Source organism: Oreochromis niloticus, linkage group LG11, assembly GCF_001858045.2.
Source record: "Oreochromis niloticus isolate F11D_XX linkage group LG11, O_niloticus_UMD_NMBU, whole genome shotgun sequence".
Lineage (NCBI taxonomy): Eukaryota > Metazoa > Chordata > Actinopteri > Cichliformes > Cichlidae > Oreochromis > Oreochromis niloticus.
In genome coordinates this window covers 4,918,540-4,941,825 of record NC_031976.2, presented here as the reverse complement: position 1 = coordinate 4,941,825, position 23,286 = coordinate 4,918,540, and the positions used below count along the sequence as shown (strand labels likewise).

General features: G+C 40.8%; 1 protein-coding gene across 2 annotated transcripts in view; it reads right to left on the bottom strand.

Moving 5' to 3' along the window:
* tgfbr2b (transforming growth factor beta receptor 2b) overlaps positions 1-21,766 on the bottom strand; it is a 41,803-nt gene extending 20,037 nt beyond the window's left edge. Inside the window, 4 exon segments of one of the 2 annotated variants that reach the window (NM_001311326.1) lie at positions 9,643-9,669; positions 10,303-10,493; positions 10,614-10,755; positions 21,480-21,564. In NM_001311326.1, coding sequence (NP_001298255.1) covers positions 9,643-9,669; positions 10,303-10,493; positions 10,614-10,755; positions 21,480-21,564 — 445 coding nt within the window. 2 annotated transcript variants of the gene reach the window in all.
* Positions 21,767-23,286: the final 1,520 nt, after the last annotated feature.

Here is a 23,286-nt window from a genome sequence, read left to right as displayed (position 1 = left end):
GGTGACCATGGTGGCTATTTAGTCGGCCATCTTGGATACAACTTTTGTTTTTTCAATAGGAAGAGGGCCATGTGACACATCAAACTTATTGGTAATGTCACAAGAAAAACAATGGTGTGCTTGGTTTCAACACAACTTTATTCATTCATGAGTTATTTACAAGTTTCTGACCACATATAAAATGTGTTCACTGTGCTGCCCATTGTGTTGGATTGTCAATGCAACCCTTTTCTCCCACTCTTCACACACTGATAGCAACACCGCAGGAGAAATGCCAGCACAGGCCAGCACAGGCATCCAGTATCCGTAGTTTCGTATCTTCACACCATAGACAATTGCCTTCAGATGACCCCAAAGATAAAAGTCTAAGGGGGTCAGATCGGGAGACCTTGGGGGCCATTCAACTGGCCCACGACGACCAATCCACTTTCCAGGAAACTCTTCATCTAGGAATGCTCGGACCTGGCACCCATAATGTGGTGGTGCACCATCCTGCTGGAAAAACTCAGGGAATGTGCCAGCTTCAGTGCATAAAGAGGGAAACACGTCATCATGTAGCAATTTCAAATATCCAGTGGCCTTGAGGTTTCCATTGATGAAGAATGGACCCACTATCGTTGTACCCCATATACCACACCAAACCATCACTTCTGTTGTTCCAACAGTCTTGGAGGGATCCATCCAATGTGGGTTAGTGTCAGACCAATAGTGGTGGTTTTGTTTGTTAACTTCACCATTCACATAAAAGTTTGCCTCATCACTGAACAAAATCTTCTGCGTGAACTGAGGGTCCTGTTCCAATTTTTGTTTTGCCCATTCTGCAAATTCTGTGCGCCGATCTGGGTCATCCTCGTTGAGATGCTGCAGTAGCTGGAGTTTGTAAGGGTGCCATTTGTGAGTAGCTAATATCCGCCGAAGGGATGTTCGACTAATGCCACTCTCCAGGGACATGCGGCGAGTGCTACGCTGTGGGCTCTTGCTGAATGAAGCTAGGACAGCCACTGATGTTTCTTCATTAGTGACAGTCAAAGGAGTTTGCGAAGAAAAGCGTCTGGACTTCTTTAAGTTGCTTGAAGACGTTTCACCTCTCATCCGAAAAGCTTCTTCAGTTCTAAAGACAAAACTCCAAAACACAGACTTAACAACGTGGTGTATGCTGTACAGTGCAGCGAGGAATGCCCAGACCTCTACATTGGAGAGACCAAACAGCCACTTCACAAGCGCATGGCACAACATAGAAGAGCCACCTCCACAGGACAAGACTCAGCAGTCCATCTGCATCTTAAGGATAAAGGTCACTCTTTCGAGGATGCCAATGTTCACATTTTGGACAGAGAGGACAGATGGTTTGAAAGAGGAGTGAAAGAGGCCATCTATGTCCACTGTGAGCGACCATCTTTGAACAGAGGCGGTGGTTTACGACACCAACTGTCTGCCATCTATAATCCAGTTTTGAGTTCCCTCCCCAGACGCCTTAATGCCCACTCACATCCTGGGCCATCTGACCTCAGGAATTCACATAACAAGGTGGGGCCAGGTTTCACAATGAGCTCACCCGAAACCCTGGCTGATTAGGTCCCACACCCGCTTTCACACCTTGGCTCATGTGATTAGAGGATCACCAGGGGGTCCTTTGTCCCTCTTTGGGGGGATACTCCCACTGGGTTTAAATCTGGGACTCTCGGCCATTTGACCTTAGAACTGAAGAAGCTTCTTGGATGAGAGGTGAAACGTCTTCAAGCAACTTAAAGAAGTCCAGACGCTTTTCTTCGCAAACTCCTTTGACTACGATGATCTGGATGACTGAGAACCTTCACAGACGTTCATTAGTGACAGTTTTCTTGCGTCCACATTTTGGCAAATCCAACACTGAACCAGTTTCACGAAACTTAGCAAGCAGTTTGCTAACTGTAGCATGGGAGATGGGTGGTCTCGTAGGGTGTCTTGCATTGAAATCTGCTGCAATGACCCGGTTACTGCGTTCACCAGATATCAACACAATTTCGATCCGCTCCTCAAGTGTTAACCTCTTCGACATGTCAATGGCTGTGAACAAAGAGAAACTTGTAAATAACTCATGAAAGAATAAAGTTACGTTGAAACCAAGCACACCATTGTTTTTCTTGTGACATTACCAATAAGTTTGATGTGTCACATGGCCCTCTTCCTATTGAAAAAACAAAAGTTGCATCCAAGATGGCCGACTTCTAAATGGCCACCATGGTCACCACCCATCTTGAGGAGTTTGCCCCCTCACATATACTAATGTGCCGCACACAGGACTTTAATATCACCAACCATTCCCATTTTATTACGGTGTATCCATATAAATGGCCCACCCTGTAGTTGTTCAGACAACAAGATTTCATTGTGTTTTCCTAAAGTTTTTAACTTGTGTAGAATGAATTAAAACAAATTTCACTCTACATACTTAAATCAATCACTTCAAGTCAATGCAAGTATACTACGTTGATCCAACGTAATCTGATTACATTAAACCACCAAATGCCAAATGTGTTGGTTTGACATGGTCAAAAATGGGTTATTGTACTTGGTTAAATCACGTGGAAAAAGGTGCCATGATTAAATTGTGTTCATCCAACAACAGATTTTTTTGAGTGTACAGTTGCTTCGTTGAAATTAATGGATTACATGGCGGCTTTTTCCTCTTTAATATGTTAGGCTATCCCCTCTCTAATATTGGTAATTCCACGCATTGCCGGAAACCAGAACAAAACACGAAATAAGAGGCTCTAATGTACGCGTCCTGTTAATGTTGGTGGCATGAGCTACACAGTGGACCCGGAGCTAGCACAACAGAGCCAGCAGTGCACGGGAAGGAATACATTTCTTACTTGGAAATTCTGACACTACTACCCATTTAAAGAAGTAAGGGATGGACAAAATCTGACCGTGCAACGCAAACCAAGCTGCTCTCAGCATCAAAAGACTCCATCTCCAACTGAAAGAAACATAAGGAAGTAAGTTCTTTTTTAAAATCTAACATTAGCCGACTGCAGCTACCTTGTTTTAGGTGTGGTAGTTACCTGGCACCCACTTAGCTGTTGACCATTTTTGCATCTTTTAATTCCAGGACTAGGTTTACAACGCTCAGCATTGCTGTTTTGCTCTACCTCTTAAGGCAGGATTAAACAGAGTTTGTCTGGGTCAGCATTAAGCCTAAGTATCTGTGTTATGTCATTATATCATACAAAAACCTATTTTCATTATTGTTTGGTGGAGTGCTTTGTAACATAAAGTTTTTTGTTATTATGAAACAGTTGATGCTATTATGTGAATAATGAGTATATTAAAATGTTGTTTTACTCAAAAGGTAAGACGTTAGCTACAAATCCTTATGAAATGCTTATTAACAAAGTTTTATTCTGTCTTATTTATAGAAAAAGAAAATATCTTCAATATCCTGAAATGATACAATGAATATCTATTAGTCAAATATTTATAACACATTATAATATAGTTGAAAGCAGATAAAGGCCAAAAGAGAATAACATTTCCAGCTGTATGCCGTATTTATCTGATTAAAAATACTCAATATTACAATACACTTGCATTGTGTTATCAGGTACTTACTAAATGTTAATATATTGAATATTGACCTGGCTGGAAACATGACTCATGCCCATTTTACGTCTTCTGGTAAACTTGATCACCATGGTAACCATTGTATAGTGATAATTTGTCTTTTGATATGGACATCTGCTTCCTCAACAGAATAATAAAAAAAAAAAAAAACCCAAAAAAGAAGTAACTGTAGCTTTGGGGTTAGAGTCACATGTTCATTTAATACATAAATATTCATGTCAGAATATTTGATTTGAGACTTAAACTGCTGTTGGAGTCTGAATCCTCCCAAATGTATAAAAATAACCTGGCTTTATCCAGGCTGGTATCATATTATGTGTGTGTGTGTCTGTGGCCATGCTTCACCAGCCGCAGACAGGCTGGTAACACCAACTAAAACTGAGTATCATACTTAGTATTTACTTGTTATGGTAACAGCAGGCTCCAAAGCTCAGACTACATCATAAACATGGTTTATATCTCTTTAGCTCCAACATCCCCTTACTCCAACTTGCTCTGTTTCCATCTCATCTTCCCATCTCAGTGTCTGTTCTGGCTACCATTCTTTTAGTCTCACACTGTCCTTCCCATTTCCTTCTTTTTATGCGTCTAAGAGTTGGCCTGCTTGAGTCATTTCTCTATAAAGCACTCTGCTGTGTAACTGAATGACTGATGTACCCGCTGATGACAAGCCAAGATTCCATAGTTAAGGAGGAAGGATTTAAAAAAGCACATCTTGGAAAAAAGGTCAATTTTATATGTCGTCTTCTCTTTCCTTTTTTTTCAAGCTGGATAAAGAAGCCATTGTAATTATCACTATTTTTTCCATTTCCCACTTTTATCTATTGTTATTCTTTGTCATCAAAATAGAGACCTCACTGGCACCAAAAATCCCCTCTCCATGTCATGAGGAAATAGCGTTTATCATGAGCGATGCCAGAATAAAGGAAGAGATTACTTGGAAGAGACCAGGCGACATCTGTGCAAAAATATACCGTAAGTAACAAAATCAATTGATTGTAGCTTCACAAGAACACAGCTGTGAATACAGCATAAAAAATAGCACGTTATTATGGCAAGACAGTATTTACTATCCTCCCCTCTCACTCAAAAGAATCCACAAGCGTCAAAACACATGTGCAGCTGATACTGACTGGAAGGCGGTGTTAGTCTGTGTGAATCATTTTTACAAGCTCCTAATTAAAAGCAACTGTCGTATCAGATAAAGAAGTTCAGCCTTCTCAGGGTGCAAGGGATCATCTCTGACCACTTTTTATGCTCTTGGCACAGTGACTGGGAAAACGCAGGGAGTCAAAATGAGGATTCAAAAGTGAGATTTGGTAAGATTTGCAATAGCTTTGGGCCAATTCCTGAAACAACTGATGTGTGTGTGTTTTTTTTTTGTTTGTTTGTTTTTTTTACCAGGCTACAACAGGTCAATAAAATGCACCAGACATAATTTAATGGTTGTGCAAAGAATCAGTGAGGCTATTGTTTTCTGGAAGCCAGCCTTTAAAATACACTTATTAATAACCAATTAAACTGAGTGGGTTTGAATAGACTTTCTTTCTGGGCTTTGTTGAAAACAGCCAGACTTACTTGATGGTAAAGTGTGATCAGTCAAGCTAAAACCGCTGTTGCTGTAACACTGAATCTGAGGAGACACTGTCATTTAAATCTGTTTGAAAAATTGTGGCATCTACGCCACACTTAAAAGTTAAAAATGGTGCAATGTGGCTGATTTATTTTAAAAAAAAAATGAGTGGTTGAAATTATTACAGAAATGTCAATGAGAAGAATACAAAAATTGTAAAACGCTTTAAGATTTACCAAAGAGGACAGTTACCTACTATGTGTCTTTTTTCCCAAGTGCTATTGAATCATAGAAATCAAAGAGGATGGTGGTGTGGCGGTTAGCACTACTGCTTTACAGGAAGAAGATCCTGGATTCAAATCTACCGTCCAGCCAGGGCTTTTGTGTGTGTCGTTTGCGTGGTCTCCTCACATATATATATAAAACTCCTACACTTTTTTTATAGATGCCATGTCAGCATGTTATATTTATATTTATATTTATATTCTATATTTTGGGCTGGATCAGGTGACCCTGAATCCTCCCTTAGTTATGCTGCAATAGGTGTAGGCTGCTGGGAGATTTCCGTGATGCATTGAGTATTTCTTTTTCGGTCACCTTTCTCACTCAGTATGTGTTAATAGACCTCTCTGCTAAATCACACTTGTTATTAATCACTGTCTCTCTTCCACAGCATGTCTTTATCCTGTTTTCCTTCTCTCACCGCAACCGGTCGGAGCAGATGGCCGCCCTACCCTGAGCCTGGTTCTGCCGGAGGTTTCTTCCTGTTAAAAGGGAGTTTTTCCTTCCCACTGCTTGGTCATAGAGGGTCATATTATTGTTCAGTTTTTCTCTGTTGTATTATTGTAGGGTCTATCTTACAATATAAAGCACCTTGAGGCAACTGTTGTTGTGATTTGACGCTGTATAAATAAAATTGAGTTGAGTTGAATTGAATATGCCGTGTTTTGTATTTATACTTATAGCTTCCTTAAGGCACTTTATATTGAGAGGTAAAAACCCTACAATAATACAGTGTTATGGTTGCATAATGACAATAAGAAGTCTTGACTCTTAAATCCTGTTTGGTGTCAGACCAAAGTGCTACATTTCTGTTTGGTTTGTTGGATACAGTGGGTGGCCAATGATACAGGACACATCAGGGGATATGTCCATTTATCTATATTAGGACTTGTGTCTGGTTTGTCTCAAGTTAGGTACTCTGATATCTGCTCTCCTTTTAGTGTTTTCATTCAAGGATTTGAGGCGCTTTATTGTCATTCGCATCACATGTTTGCATGAGGTGGAACAAAATGACAATAAAGCTCCTTGAATCCTCACCATCAAAATATCTGCCTCTAAATGCTTCCCTTTGTCAGTGTTGGGTAGGTTTTGGCATTCACATACATCTTTATGCTGTTTCAGCTGGGTGTTGAATGTGGACATAAGTTTAGTGAGAGTGCAGAGAAGTGTAAAAATATGAGCCCTAAAAAAATACAGGCATGAGGAATATAAAATTCTGCAGAATCAAGAAATTAAGTAACCTTAGGTGATAATTTTCTGTGGCTTCCTTATTATAGGCAAAACCTCTCAGTATAGCTAAGTGATCCATTATTATTATAAAAATAATGATTAGTGGAGCGTTAAAGCTTTATTTAGCCAGCATGAAAGATTAGCAGGGCTAATACCCCGTGGCTACATCTCTAAAGTGGACACAGCTGTGGATCTCGCTGTAAGTGGCTTTGATGAACAGCAGCTCTGATCTATTTTGTCATCTTACCACACTGTGTCAGTGACAACACAGCAGACACTTCCCCATCTGATTTACTCCTAACAGGCCTCTCGCTGAACACAACGGGCCCTGTTTGCGTTCGCTGCTGTGGGATCAAAATGTTCACTCCCTCACTGTGACACTTTTAAGACATCTGAACCCACAAACACACTCACTCTCACTCGGGAGAATCCACATGTGTTGCTCTCAAGCAATAAACCAGATGCACAAATGCCGTTGCAAGCATGTCACAAGAATGTAACGCAGGGGCAGAACAATGTGAGGTATTTGGAGGGGAGTAAAACATGGCAGCGGTCCAGCAAACAAACAAGGACTTCCTGCTGCATGCATCTTCAATGGGAGGAAGGAACCACAACCCTTACCCTATGGGATCTCAGTGTGTGTGTGTATGTGTGCGAGTGTGTTTCAGAAAGATTGATTACGATTTACACAAAGTGCTGTATACATCCTTGACAGAACACTTGAACTTGCCAAAATCAGAAAGAGGAGCTGATGAATTCAGATATCAGACTTCAGACAGCTTTATAACCCACACAGACCGCACACAAGAAGAAAACATTCTCACTTACTAAACACAGCAAAATGAGGATCTCAGCATGTTTATGAAACGTGTGCAGTGAGTGAAAAATGAGAGCTCATTTTGTCCCCAGGGAATTGCTGTTTGTTGAGGAGGCCATGCACGTCATGTTTTGCTCGAGTGGAAACAAAAACCCACTAAATCGTGGCAACAAATATGTTTTTGCTGGATTTGTGAAGCTCATCATCACAGGCCCAGGTAGAAGGTGTTAAGGTTGATGTACTGTAAGGGACGAAAACATAAATTTGCATGTTTCACTGAAATTATCTAACAATCTACATGAGAAAATTCCAGCGTAACACTTCCCAGAGTCATTCTTTTCCTATCATGAGGCAATCCACAAGGACATTTAGTAAACTTTAGTAGAAAGTCTACTTTACCTAGCTGTAGACTGTAACTAGGTTTACATTCAAATGCAGCAAACATTTTAACTTCTTTTTTTCCCTGTTTTTATCCACTTGTGTTGTTTAAAAATCAGGAAATGGTCTAACATGGTTATATAACTAACAGTATACCTGCCAAACCTCAAATGTTGAGATGAAAGTATAAAACATGGATTGATCAAAGTATCATTGGGCACAAGTTGGTCTCCAACCTTTTCATGAGAGTGTGAATGTCAGATCGAAAGCACTTAGGTACAGATGTTGTATAGCACTTTTCAAGTCTTACCTAATGAAGATGGCATGTGTAGCCTGTCTAAGCTGTGATTTTGAAAGTGACTAGATACAGACACAATGCAACAAAGGTAGACAACTGAATGTCAGGAGGCTGAGACTTGTCAAAGCTCATGAATCCAAAAGCCTCTGCATGGTATTGCTACATGTTAGGGACAAAAATGAAGTGAGAATTTAAAGGAAACAAAGTAGCAGCTCAGGCTTAGCAAATGCAGCTCGCAGGTGTTTTGATGTGTTTCAGTTTGTAACCATCCTGCCCACATTAGCTGAAGCATGTGCATAAAGCAACTTAAAGATACGGTTTAGTCAATAAGGTGGGAAGAAGAAGACTGACACAGGAGAAGAGTAAACAGCTGTACTTCATCACAGAGGTGCTCCAAGTCTACGCAGCCTTTTACCATGTGCAAGAGATGTTTCTGATTCGAGTTAAACACAGACAGGAAACCATATGTCTGAGCTCTACAGTGTGGCTGGCCCACACGACAATGCGTGCGCACACACACACACACACACACTGAGAAAGACCCACTTTTTCCTCTCAGCACTGTGAGAGGCACACAGAACCCAGCTGTGTTTCTATGACCACACTGAGGATTCCCCAAACATCGTTACGTGTGAGTACTGCGTTTCCACTTCCTGTTTGCGGTGACGGTGGATTCTCAAATCATTCCACAAGACAGTAGCAACCGTAATGAGACCCTAAAAAAAGTAGGCCCACAACATTTTGAACTTCGCAAGCAGCTTTACTGTACATGCCAAGGTACGCACAGCAGTTTCCTTGTCAGTGGTTGGAAGCAAGCTTAGCGTAGGAGGTGAAGAAGGTGGGGGTGATAAGATGACAGAATGAACGGTTATCAATAAATGAAAGTACCAGGGATGGGTGAATGACTGAACAAATAATGTGGAGAATCAAAGAGCTACTGACACACTTGAGAAAGGAATACAGATGTGCTGTTCTAACAACCGGTCTATTTTAGAACTGGCCAAGCATGTCAGCAGGAAGGGCTGTGCACCCACTATGAAATAATCTATCTGCTAAATGCGTCTTTTTCTCTTAACTTTTCTTTTGTCACACTTAACTGCATTTGGTTAGCTGAAAGCTGGTGTGGTTAGAGTGGGTTCGTTGTTTTTTCCTGTGTAGTCAAATACTGAGACCAGAATATAAAACACCGTATTTTTCAAAGAATGACGCTGCTTGTACTTTTTTGCTGTCAAAGAAAAGAAATCCAAGGGAAGGAACCAAACTTTTTTGTACAGCACTACACAACAGTTTCCAATAAATGACGAATTGACGGATGATGCTTTTATTGATGCAAATGGAATAAATGAATAAATGAATGAATCGACAGTGAACATGACATTGCCGTGAGCCAATGATGCAAGAGTGATGAGAACAGGACCAGAGGAGATGGTCAGCAGAAAATACCTGAGCCCTACTTACCGTCTCCATCCTCCATGATCCTATCACCTGTTGAGCAACCAGGTAAGTAAGGTGAAACTACACCCAGTGTAGCAATTACTGGAAACTGATATCACCATAGTGACAAATGTGAGTCAGAACAATAACAAAAAAAACACATTTGGTCCCTACAGCTGCTGAGCCTGCATGTCTCTGAGCAGTTTTTGGTGATCTTTTTGCAGGAATAACTGTGCTCAGGGATAAGTTTAAGACTAGTTAAGAAAGGCATTGCAGGGTTGGATCATTAAGAAGTAGTATCAGACTTTAAAGCAGCAGTAATTAGGTTTTGGGCCTCAGGAAAGAGCTGAGGTAGCTGTAAACACTGTCACACACAGAGTTCAGTCCCAATTCTCAACAACGACTGTTCTAGGCACATGTTGTGAAATTGATGGTGTTAGCAAACATTTACAGGAAGCTACAGTCCTTTGGAATTTTCTGATAAATGGAAGTGTAAACCACTACTTTTAACAGTTACTGGCTAGTGTTTTGCAAGAAGTAGATGTGAGCACTGAAGCTGGAGTTTGTGAATCCAAGGCAATAAGCTGAAACATTCTAAACTGGGGAACTCCAGGAATTATTCTCCTTGGCTTCAGGAAAATCTAATTACAGCTTTAAGCGTCTTCAAATTTTTTAGGTACTTACTTTGGGAGAATATTAGCTCTTCGTTGCACTCTGCTCCTTTACAGGAGCAGAAATGAGCCAACCCCGTTGTTGTGTTCTTTTCCTTCATCACACAGGTGGTGCTGTTGTAGTCATCCAGAGTAATGCCGTACAACGGCTCTGCTGGGTTGTGGCAGAGTGTTTCGATGGACAAGTTTGTTTCGTTCCTTCTCCTTAAACACACATTGAGGTATAATGTTTAACAGTGTATACCTTAAGAAGTATCAGGATACCATCCAGTTAGTTAATCACATCTTAGAGATGATGATTGCTTACTTCTCTTGTATACCTACCAGATAGAAACACAGACCTCAGTTGGTTTTTCACATATGGATGAGATGCTGCAGTCGGTCTTGCAGATACCTGTGCCATTGCAGGAGGTAGGCTCCACATCACAGAATTTACAAAGTTCATGTAGTTGAAAAACATCAAGACCTGCAGATAACACACACAACAATACGCATTAGTTTCATGTTTCATCAAGTGCTGCTGTCACATACAGCAAGTCACAATTTCTTTGCCTCTACAGGAAACACAAGCACTATCACAAATTTGATATATATGTTATAACAAAATCACATTGCGGGCTTTATGTTCAGAGCATTCACATTGTGGTCACTGCAGGAGCAAGTTCCTGGAATTGTACTCTTTCTGTAGCTCATTGATCTACACGTAATCTCCAAACATTACCAAAGTTCTGCCTAAAAACCTAAAGCTTCAGCCAAACCTTTTTGAAAAATTGATTCACAAAAAAATGTTTGATGTGTTTACAGCACAGTGTAAGGACAATAATGATATACTGAAACAAAATGCACCACATAACCACGCTACAAATGAACCAAAACTAAACAAGAGCTCATGATTAACAAATGAGAAAAGTAGTATAGAGTAAGACTGCAGTATAAAAAGTCAAGACAAAACAAATTAATATTTTAGTAACAAGAGAGTGCAAACCTCTGCCAAAGCAGCTCATTGTCTGAGCAGTATTGAAAAGTACTTTAAGAAGTTTGCAGTTCAGTAAAAACAAGCGCAAAGTGCGGGCTTTTGTTATTTGACCTATTGAAAGCAATTTTGATAAACCTAATATGTGCATATTATACATGTGCAGTTTATCCTGTTTTCCAGAAAATTTATATTTATTCATTAACACTGTACAGGTATTCTAATTAGAGTAATAGGTTATAACCTGTTACTCTAATTTATACAGCAAGGTCTTAGATGAGGTGGTTTTGAGAATTCCCCTTATATGCCTGTATGTTGTAACTACAAACAATGGCAGTAAGACACATAGTTTTAAATAGCTCTTTCTAGGATTATTATCACTTTGACCAGATAAATCTATTGACCTTAAAGTAGAGGTCAAAGGTCAAACGTGACACGATATTTAAATCTTTATACAGTACTTTTTATATGTTCACAATACACATGACACCTGTAAGAATAGTTTCTAAGTCTTTTTGTCAGTTTTTTACAAATAACTCATTAAGTCAACCTTGAAGACCTTGGTGGAAAAGTTTACTGTGTTGTTAACATGAGCCCACACTACAGCCCTACAAAGTTTTACGAGAATTCATTCAAAACTTTTTAAGCTACCGTGTTCTTACTAACACCTACACATACATGCAAGCAAATGCTACAAAAAAATGGAGGTAAAGAATAATACAGAGTATATACACTGAATGTGGCATGGTCGAAATAGGGTAGTTCTGAAGGCAAAGGGGGACCTGTGTGTTCTTAATAAAGCTGAGTGTATGCATTCCCTAGGTTAGCAGGTCTGAGTGTAAAGGAAAAACAATATACATAAATGGCACATGGAAGATGTGCTCAGAATCTCTGATACAATCTAAATCAGGGGTGGGGGAACTCCAGGCCTCAAGGGCCGATGTCCTGCAGGTTTTAGATATCACTCTGGGTCAACACACCTGAATCAAATGATTAGTTCATTAACAGGCGTCTGGAGAACTTCAACACATGTTGAGGAGGTAATTTAGCCATTTAAATCAGCTGTGTTGGATCAAGGACACATCGAAAACCTGTAGGACCCTTGAGGCCCGGGGTTCCCCCACCCCTGATCTAAATAAATAACTACAGCTGAAAATTTGGAAGTATCATGAGTACTGAAACATAACTTGGTAATATTGTTCTTTAGTAGTATTTGACTGGTAATTTTTCGTCTCAGGCATAAAAAAAAAAAGAATAGTTCACATTAGGAAAATGTTAGCAAGCTATTTCGTATTATCATTTTTCCTGCTACTTAAACTATCCACTCCTCTTTTATGTTTATAATGGTCTCTGAACTGCTAATCTCGTGGGTTCGTCAATGATAATGGAGCTTTTCACATATCACACTGAGGTTGGTGAGTAAACACCTTTACACACTCAATGTTTGTGAAAAAACAACATGTATTTCCAAATTTTTTGAGCATGAACTTTGTATGTAATATATATACACACTGGTGACTGACCTGGAGCAGTAGCGGTGGACGTGTTTATTTACATTTGTCCTGTGAAACTAGTTCTACATTAAGAATAGGTGAGTCTGAAAAACATTTGTAACGCATTAAATAATTGCACAGATTTTATGCGTCTGGTATGTAAGGTCTTTATTTTATTTTATTTTTTAAAGTTCAGTTACACAAACAGTAGGGCGGAGCAACATCATCGGCCTGACCTAAATGAGGTTTGAACCATGAAAAACTGTCAACATAGACAGCCACTAGCAGGGAAACATCTCCTTCTCACAGCCACACTATGTACCTGGATCAGCCACCACAAATGAGCTAAATGAGTCCTACAGAAACCAGGAAGCTATACAGAAACAGGTCAAAACCACACTTAAGCACCAACACAGACAACCACAACTAAATCAAAAGTCAGCCTTTATCAAGCGACAGCATTTCCTTTCCTCTAGATGCTTCAGATACGTAACCATAAACTTGCATGTGAGCATTTTTGTTGCTAGGTACATGTGACACTGTACACTATACAGACTATGCAAAAGAAAGGTACTCAAAAGTAATAAATCAAAGTCTTTTTTTAAAATTATAATCCATGAATGAAAAACAGTTTGTACTTTTACGTTGTAAACGATGTAGTTTTATAGGAGGTTAGAGACAAAAGAACCAATTTGTGACTTGTAAAGTAAAAACTGTGCAAGAAGTGACTCACAAGGTTTTCAAAGAATCTGACGCATGATGTAGCGACATTAGAAACAGGGCCACAGACTTAGAAGTGGTAATGACGTCACGTGATGTCGTTTGTCATTTAATAGATGTGTTTTTCATGTTTACAAAGTTTGAGCTGAGATCAGTTTTCATGTTCTGTCTTGACAAACGTCCACAGCAGCCTCTTCTGTCTTCATTTCTACTTCACAAAAAAGAACAATCAGCTTTCAGATATTGTTTGATCTAATCTCTGGATGATTGTTATCTGAGAAGTATTGCATGCAGTACAGTGGCTCGTGTAATCAGCACAGTCTGCCGTTCTCTTTTGCGTGGCTCGACCCGCCTACGCCTCTCTGATCTTTCCCTGCTTCGTGACATGAACAGACCTGTCTGCTCCAAGCTGCCGACTGCTGGCCTAGGAGAAAATGTAAAAAACAAGCTAAGCCACGATGTCATATGACAGTTCCTGAGACGACATAGGGCTTTTTAGGCTTTATGGCTGTATTTTGAAATCTGGGAAGGGCAGGAAGAGTTCTCTGTGTGGCTTTGTGTTCAAATAATCTTTAGATTCTGGGTGGGACAGAAGCTCTGCGTATAGTGTGCAGGTGTTGTGGTACACATGGATGGTTTTAATGTTGTGGAAACCCTTCCTCTGCTGGGAGGTCTGCTCCTAAGGCTGTCATGGTTCAGCTTCACTGAACAGAACTTTGAACTTTTAATCTTTTCCTACACCTCAGGTTAAAACCAAGATTTAGGGCTGAAAAATGAAGTCATGGGCAGAAGTACCAAAAACTGCAGTGGAGTAGCCGCTTGAATCTGGCTCGTAATAAATACCCAGCTGTAGCACATTAAAAAGTATATTTAATGCCTAGGACTGAAAACTTGCTAACCTCCTGGTAACTTAGCACTCGGCTCTCTCATCCAATCACTTCTGGCTTCTGTAAAAGCAACATGGAGGCTTGAAAAACTGTATCACTGAGGCTTCAAAATGCAAGTCCAGGATTTAGGGTCAGAGTGGCTATGCCCATCTTTTATGTACAGTCTGTGTTTGCAGTCCTGATAATGCTTGATCTGCAGCCGTTCTTCTACTAGCTACGCTACCTCAGCACAGTAATAACTGAAAAAGAGAACGAAAAGAGTCCCTGAGTTTTATTATTTATTTTCTAAAATTCACAAAAACCCAAGTTACTGCAGTCTGGACCGGTTCGGTCCCCTCTTTTTTTGTCCCGACAAGAGAACGCCCCAACAATCATATGGCCTCCTATGAGCAAGTGCTTTGGCAACAGTGAGAAGGAAAAACTCCTATGAGAGTGACGCTGAAAAACTAGTTCATGCATTTATTACTTCTAGGCTAGGCTACTGTAATTCATTATTATCAGGATGTCCTAAAAACTCCCTAAAAGCCAGCAGTTGATCCAAAATGCTGCAGCAAGAGTACTGACAGGGTCATTGTTCCTGTATTGGCTTCCCTTCATTGGCTCCCTGTTAAATCCAGAATTGAATTCAAAATCCTGCTCCTCACATACAAGGTCTTAAATAATCAGGCCTCATCTTATCTTGATGACCTTATAGTACCATATCACCCCATTAGAGCACTTCACTCTTAGACTGCGGGCTTACTTGCTGAGTATTTAATTAGAGATAAATTATCTGAATTTCAGGAGCGGGACCGCACCTCAAACATTCCCCTTCTGGTTCTTATCTATATATGACACCTGTTCTCGTTTTCATGCCCCACCGTCCTGAGGTTGTGAGCCTAGTGGAAAGTAGAATGGAAGGCAGAGTCTTCATCTTTCAGGTGCTCAGCTTGAGTTTTTCTTCTTCAGTCACCTTTGTCACTCACTGTGTCTTTAAACACCTCTCTGCATTTAATTATTTGTTATTATTAATCTCTGGCTCTCTTCCACAGCATTTCTTTGTTCTGTCTTCATCCATTCACCTCCAACCAGTCACGGCAGATGGCTGCACCTCCCTAAGCCTGATTCAGCTGGAGGTTTCTTCCTGTTAAAAGGGAGTTTTTCTTTCCCACTGTTGCCAAAGAGCTTGCTTATATGATTGTTGGGTTTTTTTCTGTTTTCTTTCTATTATTGTAGGGTCTACCTTACAATATAAAGGCACTTGAGGCAACTGTTGTTGCGATTTGGTGCTGTATAAATACAATTGAAAACGTAATTGTCACGGCGAGTGAGATGAGCCGTGTGGGAAATAAAGGAGGATCCAAACGCAGGCACTCGTAAAGGTGTGAGGGTGATTTATTGAATACGAAGCGAAGATAGGCAAACGGCAAAACGGAGAACTAAACTATACTGGGACAACTAAACTACTGAGCATGAACAAGAACACGAACCTGGACATGAAAGAAGGAAGACGATAATGATGATGGCAGGGGACACACGGATGAAACAGGGTGGATACACAGATGGACCAGCAACTACAATGACTAAAGACGTGACTTAAATACACACAGAGAAACACAGGGAGATTACACACAGGTGGTGGACACAGCTGGGAGTAATTAATGAGATGAGACAAGAGGTAAAACTGAACACACTCACATGAGACGCAGACCTTCACAATAAAACAGGAAACGAGAACACTACACCAAGACGCAGACCTGACACTGAGAGACAGACAGAGAATGACACAAGGAACCTGAACTAAACTAAACATGAGATACAACCGAGAACAAATCCTTAAACACAAATAAACAGAAACATGAAACTCTAATAATAAACATCATAATCATCATCATAATTAACACAACAAGAGAACAAGAAAACAATCCCTGATGCAAAATTAAACCAAAATATAATAAACTCAAAATACTGGGTCCAACGGACCCAGAACCGTGACAGTAATTGAATTACTGGTGGAAGTGGGTCGCTCTCCAGCAGGTCAAAGATGTAAAATATATCTCAATAGCAGGTTTCAGGGAGGAAGAGGTTGAAAATCTGACCACCAGATGAGGTAGTCAGTCTTCTGAACTCAGTGCAGTGCAGTCTGCTTACCGAGGACCAGACTAAAGGCAGATGGATGCTACAACTTTGACATCATGTGTATTTGTCCAATTACTTCTGAGTCAATCATTCACAACCACTGACTCAGAAGTGCAAATGAAGCAGTTTATGCCGGTCATGAGATTCCACTTCAGCTCTCTACCTGAGCTAATGATCCGCACTGCTGTAAAGAATTCCTAGATTACTTCCTTTACTTACTTTTCAGATAAACAGATCTTTAAAAGACTCCTTCACAGAGTGAGTAAAGAAAGATGATGACTGATATGATAGATAGCCAATTCCATCTGATGAAAGGGGCCCCCAGCTGCAAACAACAACAGCCCTCACAGGCCTGAAATCTCAGGTACAGACAAAACAACTGCAGTCTGCGCTATCATCAGATCAACTCTGCAAAGTCAAAGTGTAAAACCCGACCAGACCAGAGTAGGGATTTGGCTTCCAGGTGCACAGATGCTTGCTACCTTCCCTATACAGTAACCAACTGCAAGGCCTCAGCTCGCAGTGTGTGTTCACATGGGTGGGTGACACTCGATCATAGTCTGCACAGACTGGGTTATTCATTTAACAGGAAGCGCAGTTAATATATTTTCAAGGCACATTCCATCACACTGAGCCTAGTTTGGAGTAGGACAGAGAGCGTGAAATAGCAGAGCGCTCACACCCACACATAACCTCAGAGACAAATAAAAGTGGGTGATTTAGTGCAGCAAAGTGCCACCGAGACTACATCAATGCGAATAAGTAATACAGCTGAAGTTACACGCTGAGCACAAATATTTTACGATGGTGATGGATCTTTATTGTACTCTGGTGCAATACTGATTACACATCAAGAGCTCATTAACACTGACTGTGGGTCTATTTTTGCACTGTGTATAACAGAATCATTAACAAAGATTAGGAAAGAAAAATCACTTTAAATTCTGAATTTATGTTACCAGCATTTCTGATCTTCGATGGGTGGTGTTAGCTGCCTTAGAGCTTTAACTTTGAAGTTTCAGCAGATTGTGCTGGTGCAGCAAGTTAAAGGGTAACTGTGCATGAAAGTCTGCATTGTGATTTGGGTTATTGTTCCAGCTGCTAAAGCTCTTCTAAAGCGTCTTTTTTTTATTACTGCTGCACTCTTTCCCTGCTGCGAGTCCTTGTGCAAGGATTATAGTATGAAAACACAAGTGACCTCAGTGCGTCTCGAGAAAGTGGAGGGGAAAAGTGTGGGCTGTCATTAACTGTGCTCTTGATGGCTTCTGAAGGAGCGATAATCGAAATGTAATATCTCTCTGTGCTGCAGGAGGGAAATCATGCTACTGTGACTGACTTCCATCTGGCAGTCAGACCTATGAATAACCACAATAAATACCTACTCGTTAGTGGCAGAGAAAATGAAGACTGAGAAATATCTACTATCCAGATGAGAAAGGAGCACACTTAAGTACACATTTTTAAATAAGAGTGTTATAAAAATCTGGATGCTTAACATTTTTCTAACAGCAACTGTACTTAATGATTTAAAAGGGCATAAATGATATGGTGTTTAAAATCCATCTCAATCAGCCAACACAGTGCAGCCACTAACTGACCTGAGCAACTTCAGTGGCCTAATGGCAGGGACTGTGGCATACTACAGCCCCTGAGACGAGCTAACCATCAATTGGTGGCAGTAGGCTCCACCTATTATCTTAGACCGCTTTTCCAAAAATGCACTGTCGCTCTCAGTGTCTGCGCTGGTGCTAGTGAGGAGCCACTTCATCACTGTTCACTTTTGGCAAACAATTTGACATGTTAAATAGTGTTATGTTGCAGAAGAAAATTTTAGCACCAAGAATCAATGAACTTCATCTGTAAATTGTTAGGAATTGTTAGACTGAGTCGGTGGTTATTAACTTCTGTTAATAATTGCTATTTGTGTGATAATGTTCGTGTAAGGTTTCGTCCAGACTGGCATATACATACAGGATATGTCTTCTTGTGAGTCTTGGCAGGAATACTAACAAGTCATAAAAATTTTTAAACGTATTTGTACACTGGTGTGATGGATGTAAATCATTTTAACTACTTTATAGTACTGATATATTTTTTTCTTTGTTTAGACCAGGAACACCCAGCATCCCATAACATCCAGTGGTCTCTAACATTATCTGGACAACAGTAAATCTGTGTATTCCTCTCTGACTCTCTTGCACAGAGTAACTTTTGTCTTATTTCTTTCTCCCATCACTCCCAATTCCAATAGATGGCTTCCTCTTCTGCTGGACATTTGCTCATGTTAAAAGGGAGTTTTTCCTTCCCACTGTCGCCAAGTCCTTGTTCATACGGGATGGTCTGATTGTTGGGGGTTTTCTCCATATCATTCTAGGGTCTTTACCCTTGATGTGACTGTTGATGCAATTCGGCACTATAGAAATAAAACTGAATTAATCTGAATTGAATATATACAGAAACAGAAATGCTAACTTAAAGGATATAGAGCACATTATCACATCAGCTAAACTGTTTCCTCCCTGCTTCTCTTCCTCTTTCCCCATTTTTCCAAAGCATTGAGGACGTTAGCTAAGTGTGGATGGGAGGACAGGCAGGAAACCTGACTGCAGTTCATCACCGTTATACAGGAAGGACTGCTGGAAAAAGGGAAAAATCTGCAAACCAGGCAAACATTTGATAGGTTTGTATCACTTCAAGGCTCTGAATTAATTTGTTCCAAATTAAATGCATTCTTCCTGTAAGTAGAAGTGAAAGATTTCTGTGCTCAAACACTCACTCATGAATGTTTCATGTGTAAAAAAATTGTAAAATAATTAATAAAAACAACATTTTAAGGCATTTAGTATAATGACATTAGAACTATGCTTTCAGGTATGACAGCATTGCTTGGCCTAATGAGCTCACATTCCAATGTGAAGCTACAGCTCTTTCAGATGTAATCCTATAAAAAAAAAACCCTGAAAGAGATTTTACTACTGACACTTTTCTGGAGCAACACAGGAAATAAAAATGTGAAATAATCTGAGTGGAAACAAGAACGCTTCTTCTTTTCCCTGCAGCGCTGTCACTGAAATGTGCAAAGACAACTGGCAGAAGGCAGCTCGGGGCCACATAACTGCCACAGCAGGCGGCTGGGCTCTCCCCCTTTGCTCCTGAAAGTTATCCTCCCACCTCTTTTAATCCACCCTCACTCCACTTTGGCCCTAATCCTCTCATTCCTCCCTGTCTTTATCTTCCTCCTGTTTAACTCCCTCTCGGCCTCCCCTCTTCCTCCATCCCTCCTTTGTCTCTAAGAACCCGAACGCTCCAGTGAAGCATATTGAAAATGAAGACTTGACACATATGGTTAAAAGGAATCCAAGGAACACAACTCAGGGAGCTTAAAGTTATATTTTCCATGCTTAAAAGTAGTACTGTGCACAAGAAATAGGAAATTCACAGCGACATCTGCCTCAACACGATGAAGATTCCCTGGAAATGAAGGAAAACGAAACCTTCTTGTGAAATCCTGCTGAGTGGATTGTTATTGACATCAGTCGGAAGCAAAAAAAGAAGGAGAAGATAAAAAACAGTCCAGCTCTGCTGTTTGGATAACCAAAAATGTCAAGCTGGTCCAGTAGTGGAAGAGCAGCGAGGAGCTTCCTGCAGCCCAAGGAGCTCTGGAGGAATAGCATGGAATAAGTGTGTGTGTGAGCTCGTGTCTTCATGTGGGTACAAGTTTGTATGTCTTCTTACTCTTGTGTGCATGTGTGTCTATTTGTGACACGTAATGCAGCAGGACCACACAGTCCTTGTGGTATGCGGGATTTCCAGGTTCAAAATAGGCTCCTGCTGTGGGAGGAGGGCAGGAACAAACAGGAGAGAGGGGGAGAAGGGAAGGAGAAGTGTAATGAGGACAACAAAATACACGACTCCAGTTTTCATCTTCTTGTCAACATTGTTACAGTTGAGTCAACCGCTTGTCAACAAGGGGAAGTTTCTGTGGTTTACTGACATGACAGCTGTCATGGTGTCACAGATGGAAAGTGGCCAGATCTATTTAATTGGCGTGTTGGGAGGGAAAGAAGCACTACTGCATTGCAAACAGCTTAAGAGAAAAGTCAAACTCCTAATGGATGAAAATATTTCTTCACTCTGATCAAAGTGAGGAACCGGAGGCCTAAACGGTGTTCAAACCTCTTTTGAACTGTATTTCAAATATTGTATGAACGAAATCCAGGACTTCCCACCTGATGCAATGGTCCATAAAAACACTTAAAAAAACTCCAGTAAGAAACTGAAACAACCCGTGTGTCTTTTCATCTGTCAAACAATTTCGCTTGTTACTTTGAGGAAGGTCTCACATATGGGAACACATCAGGAGATGCACACATTTCTTTGCCCTTTAGCACTAACAGGTCTCCAGCTGACAGATTCCATAATGCTATTATAACTATTTAGTGCGTTTTAGGAGAAACGTTAAACCTTTTCAGGCTGTATGCAAGTCTAAAATTGGTGGAGTGACCCTTTAAAGTCAAAGCCTTGACGTTGTGGACGCGCAAGAGGCAGAAATGTGATTCTGTACAACCCAGCTTACTTTTGCACCATTATTTTTACACACACACACACACACACACACACACACACACACACACACACACCTTGTATCATTGTTTCGAATCCTGTTTAAAATAATCGTTCGGTCTGCTGAATCCTGTGATCCTCAGCAGTGAAAGGTTATCTGACAGCGAGAGGGAAAGTTTTCTGAGGCGCTCTGTGTACGCTTCAGGCTGCACGGGCAGCAGAGCTGAGAAGCGTCTCAGCCCGCTCTGAGTCACCTGTTACGCCTCGCTGTTCTCAGCGGAGAGCCACGCGTAACGCGCCGGAGAGAAAACTTTCCCCCGGCCCCCTTCAGTTCCAGAACTCTGAGTTCGCGTTAAATACGTTATAGAGTGACATCAGAGCGCGTGACAGCGAACAAGCAGAGAGTTTGTTAAAGTTCGGTGATTGTGTAACTCACCGGCAGCCCCGGGCTCCAGAAGCACAGATATGAGAAAGGCTGATAAAACTCCGCGGAAAGTTAGAGAGCAGCGCCGTGCCTTCATGATTCTGTGTCCCCCTGCCCGAGATTCTCAGTCACATGAACCGCGGAGTACAAGAGAGTCCAGGGAGTTGGCTTTGAGCGTCCGCTACGCTGTGCGCTCCACTCCGCTCAGCAGCTGGAGAGTCACTGCTGAACCATCTACACACACACACACACACACACACACACTCTCTCTCTCACACCGTTTATAAGTAAGCACACTCACTTTGCTCTGACAGGAAACCGGAGGAGGCAGGAGGGGCTCTCTCTCTCTCTCTCCTTCTCTCTCTCTCTCTCTCTGTGTGTGCGCGCGCGCGCGTGTAACCGCCTACCCAAATACTGGAAATCGGAACAGTAAACAAGTCATTATATATTTAAATAGTGTGTGAGCTGTTAAACTTCGCCAGGAAATTTTCTGGAATTATACAGAACTGCCGCCGATTTCCAGAAACACTTAAAGATTGCAGGACATAGTAAATTACATATTTTACATTCACAAATAAAAAACTTTTCTTCTTTCTTACAACATACAAAAAATACGGACATCTCTTTTTGGATCCCTATTTTGTAAGGGACACCATCTATATTATATGAGCATATGATAATATTTAAATTAGTCACCCTTTATGCCACCTTATGATAAGACTAAAGAAACATATTTCCTTAATTTTAACTCTTTACAGTAGACAAGGTGCAAATACAATGGCTTAGTGATACCCCTCAGCCTCCAAGTAGATCCACCTATGGTGTCAATTTGAAAAACTTAGGTAACTTCCCTCTGGCGCTTTGCATTCACAAGATTTTCAGAAAACTTGAGCTCTGACCTTGAGGTCACTGAGATTCAAACTCATTCACAAATTTTTAGAAGATGCACCTATGGTACAAATTTGAAAATCATACATCACCTCGTTCTCTAGTTATTGTGTTCACAAAGTTGGGTATCCATGCTGCCCGCCCACCCAGCGGTTGACAGCAATACCCCATCAAACTCTTATGGGTGACTGGTGAAAATGGAAATTACTGACATAAACTACTGCATCCATCCCCCCCCCACGTATCCAGTTCTGGATCATGGGAGAGATGAAAGCTACGCTGGATATGCTGCCAGTCTGTCGGGCTGAAAGACAGACAGTAATTCGCTCTCACACCTTGAGCACCTGCCCCTTTCCTCTTGGGTGCCCCAAGTGCCCTTTCTTGAGGCATTTGTTTTTTTAAAAACGTCCGTGTGCGTGTGGAGTCCTGCCTGTGCCCTTCAACTGAAACATTTAACTATGAATCACAATTTTGCTAAATAAAAGAATTTGGCTTGCATCAGTCGCATGATGACCATTAACCATTGCTCGAGCTTGACGGCAGTTTTTTGCACCTGGGCGGTGCGGAGCTGCAGTAGAAACACACAAATTAACGCAAAGTGATGCAACAATGCTGTGTGTGCAACAGCCTGACAAACATTACCTGTCATTTTATTAACTGTAGTGCTGGTCACTAGCCGCTAGCTAACTGGGTAATGGTGTCAGGGGTCTGTAGATCTCCCCATCGTTTTGGGGAACATATTTCATTTTAAAGTAAGTTACAGGGCTTTCCCTGCCTTTCTAGATGGCTTATATTTTACTAAAACCTATCTAATATCCACATAGTTACGGATTTGTATAATTACATACAAAAAATACACACACTGTATTTTAAAAGAAAATACATTAAGAAACAGATTATAGTAATTTATATTTCAAAAATAACAAAAATG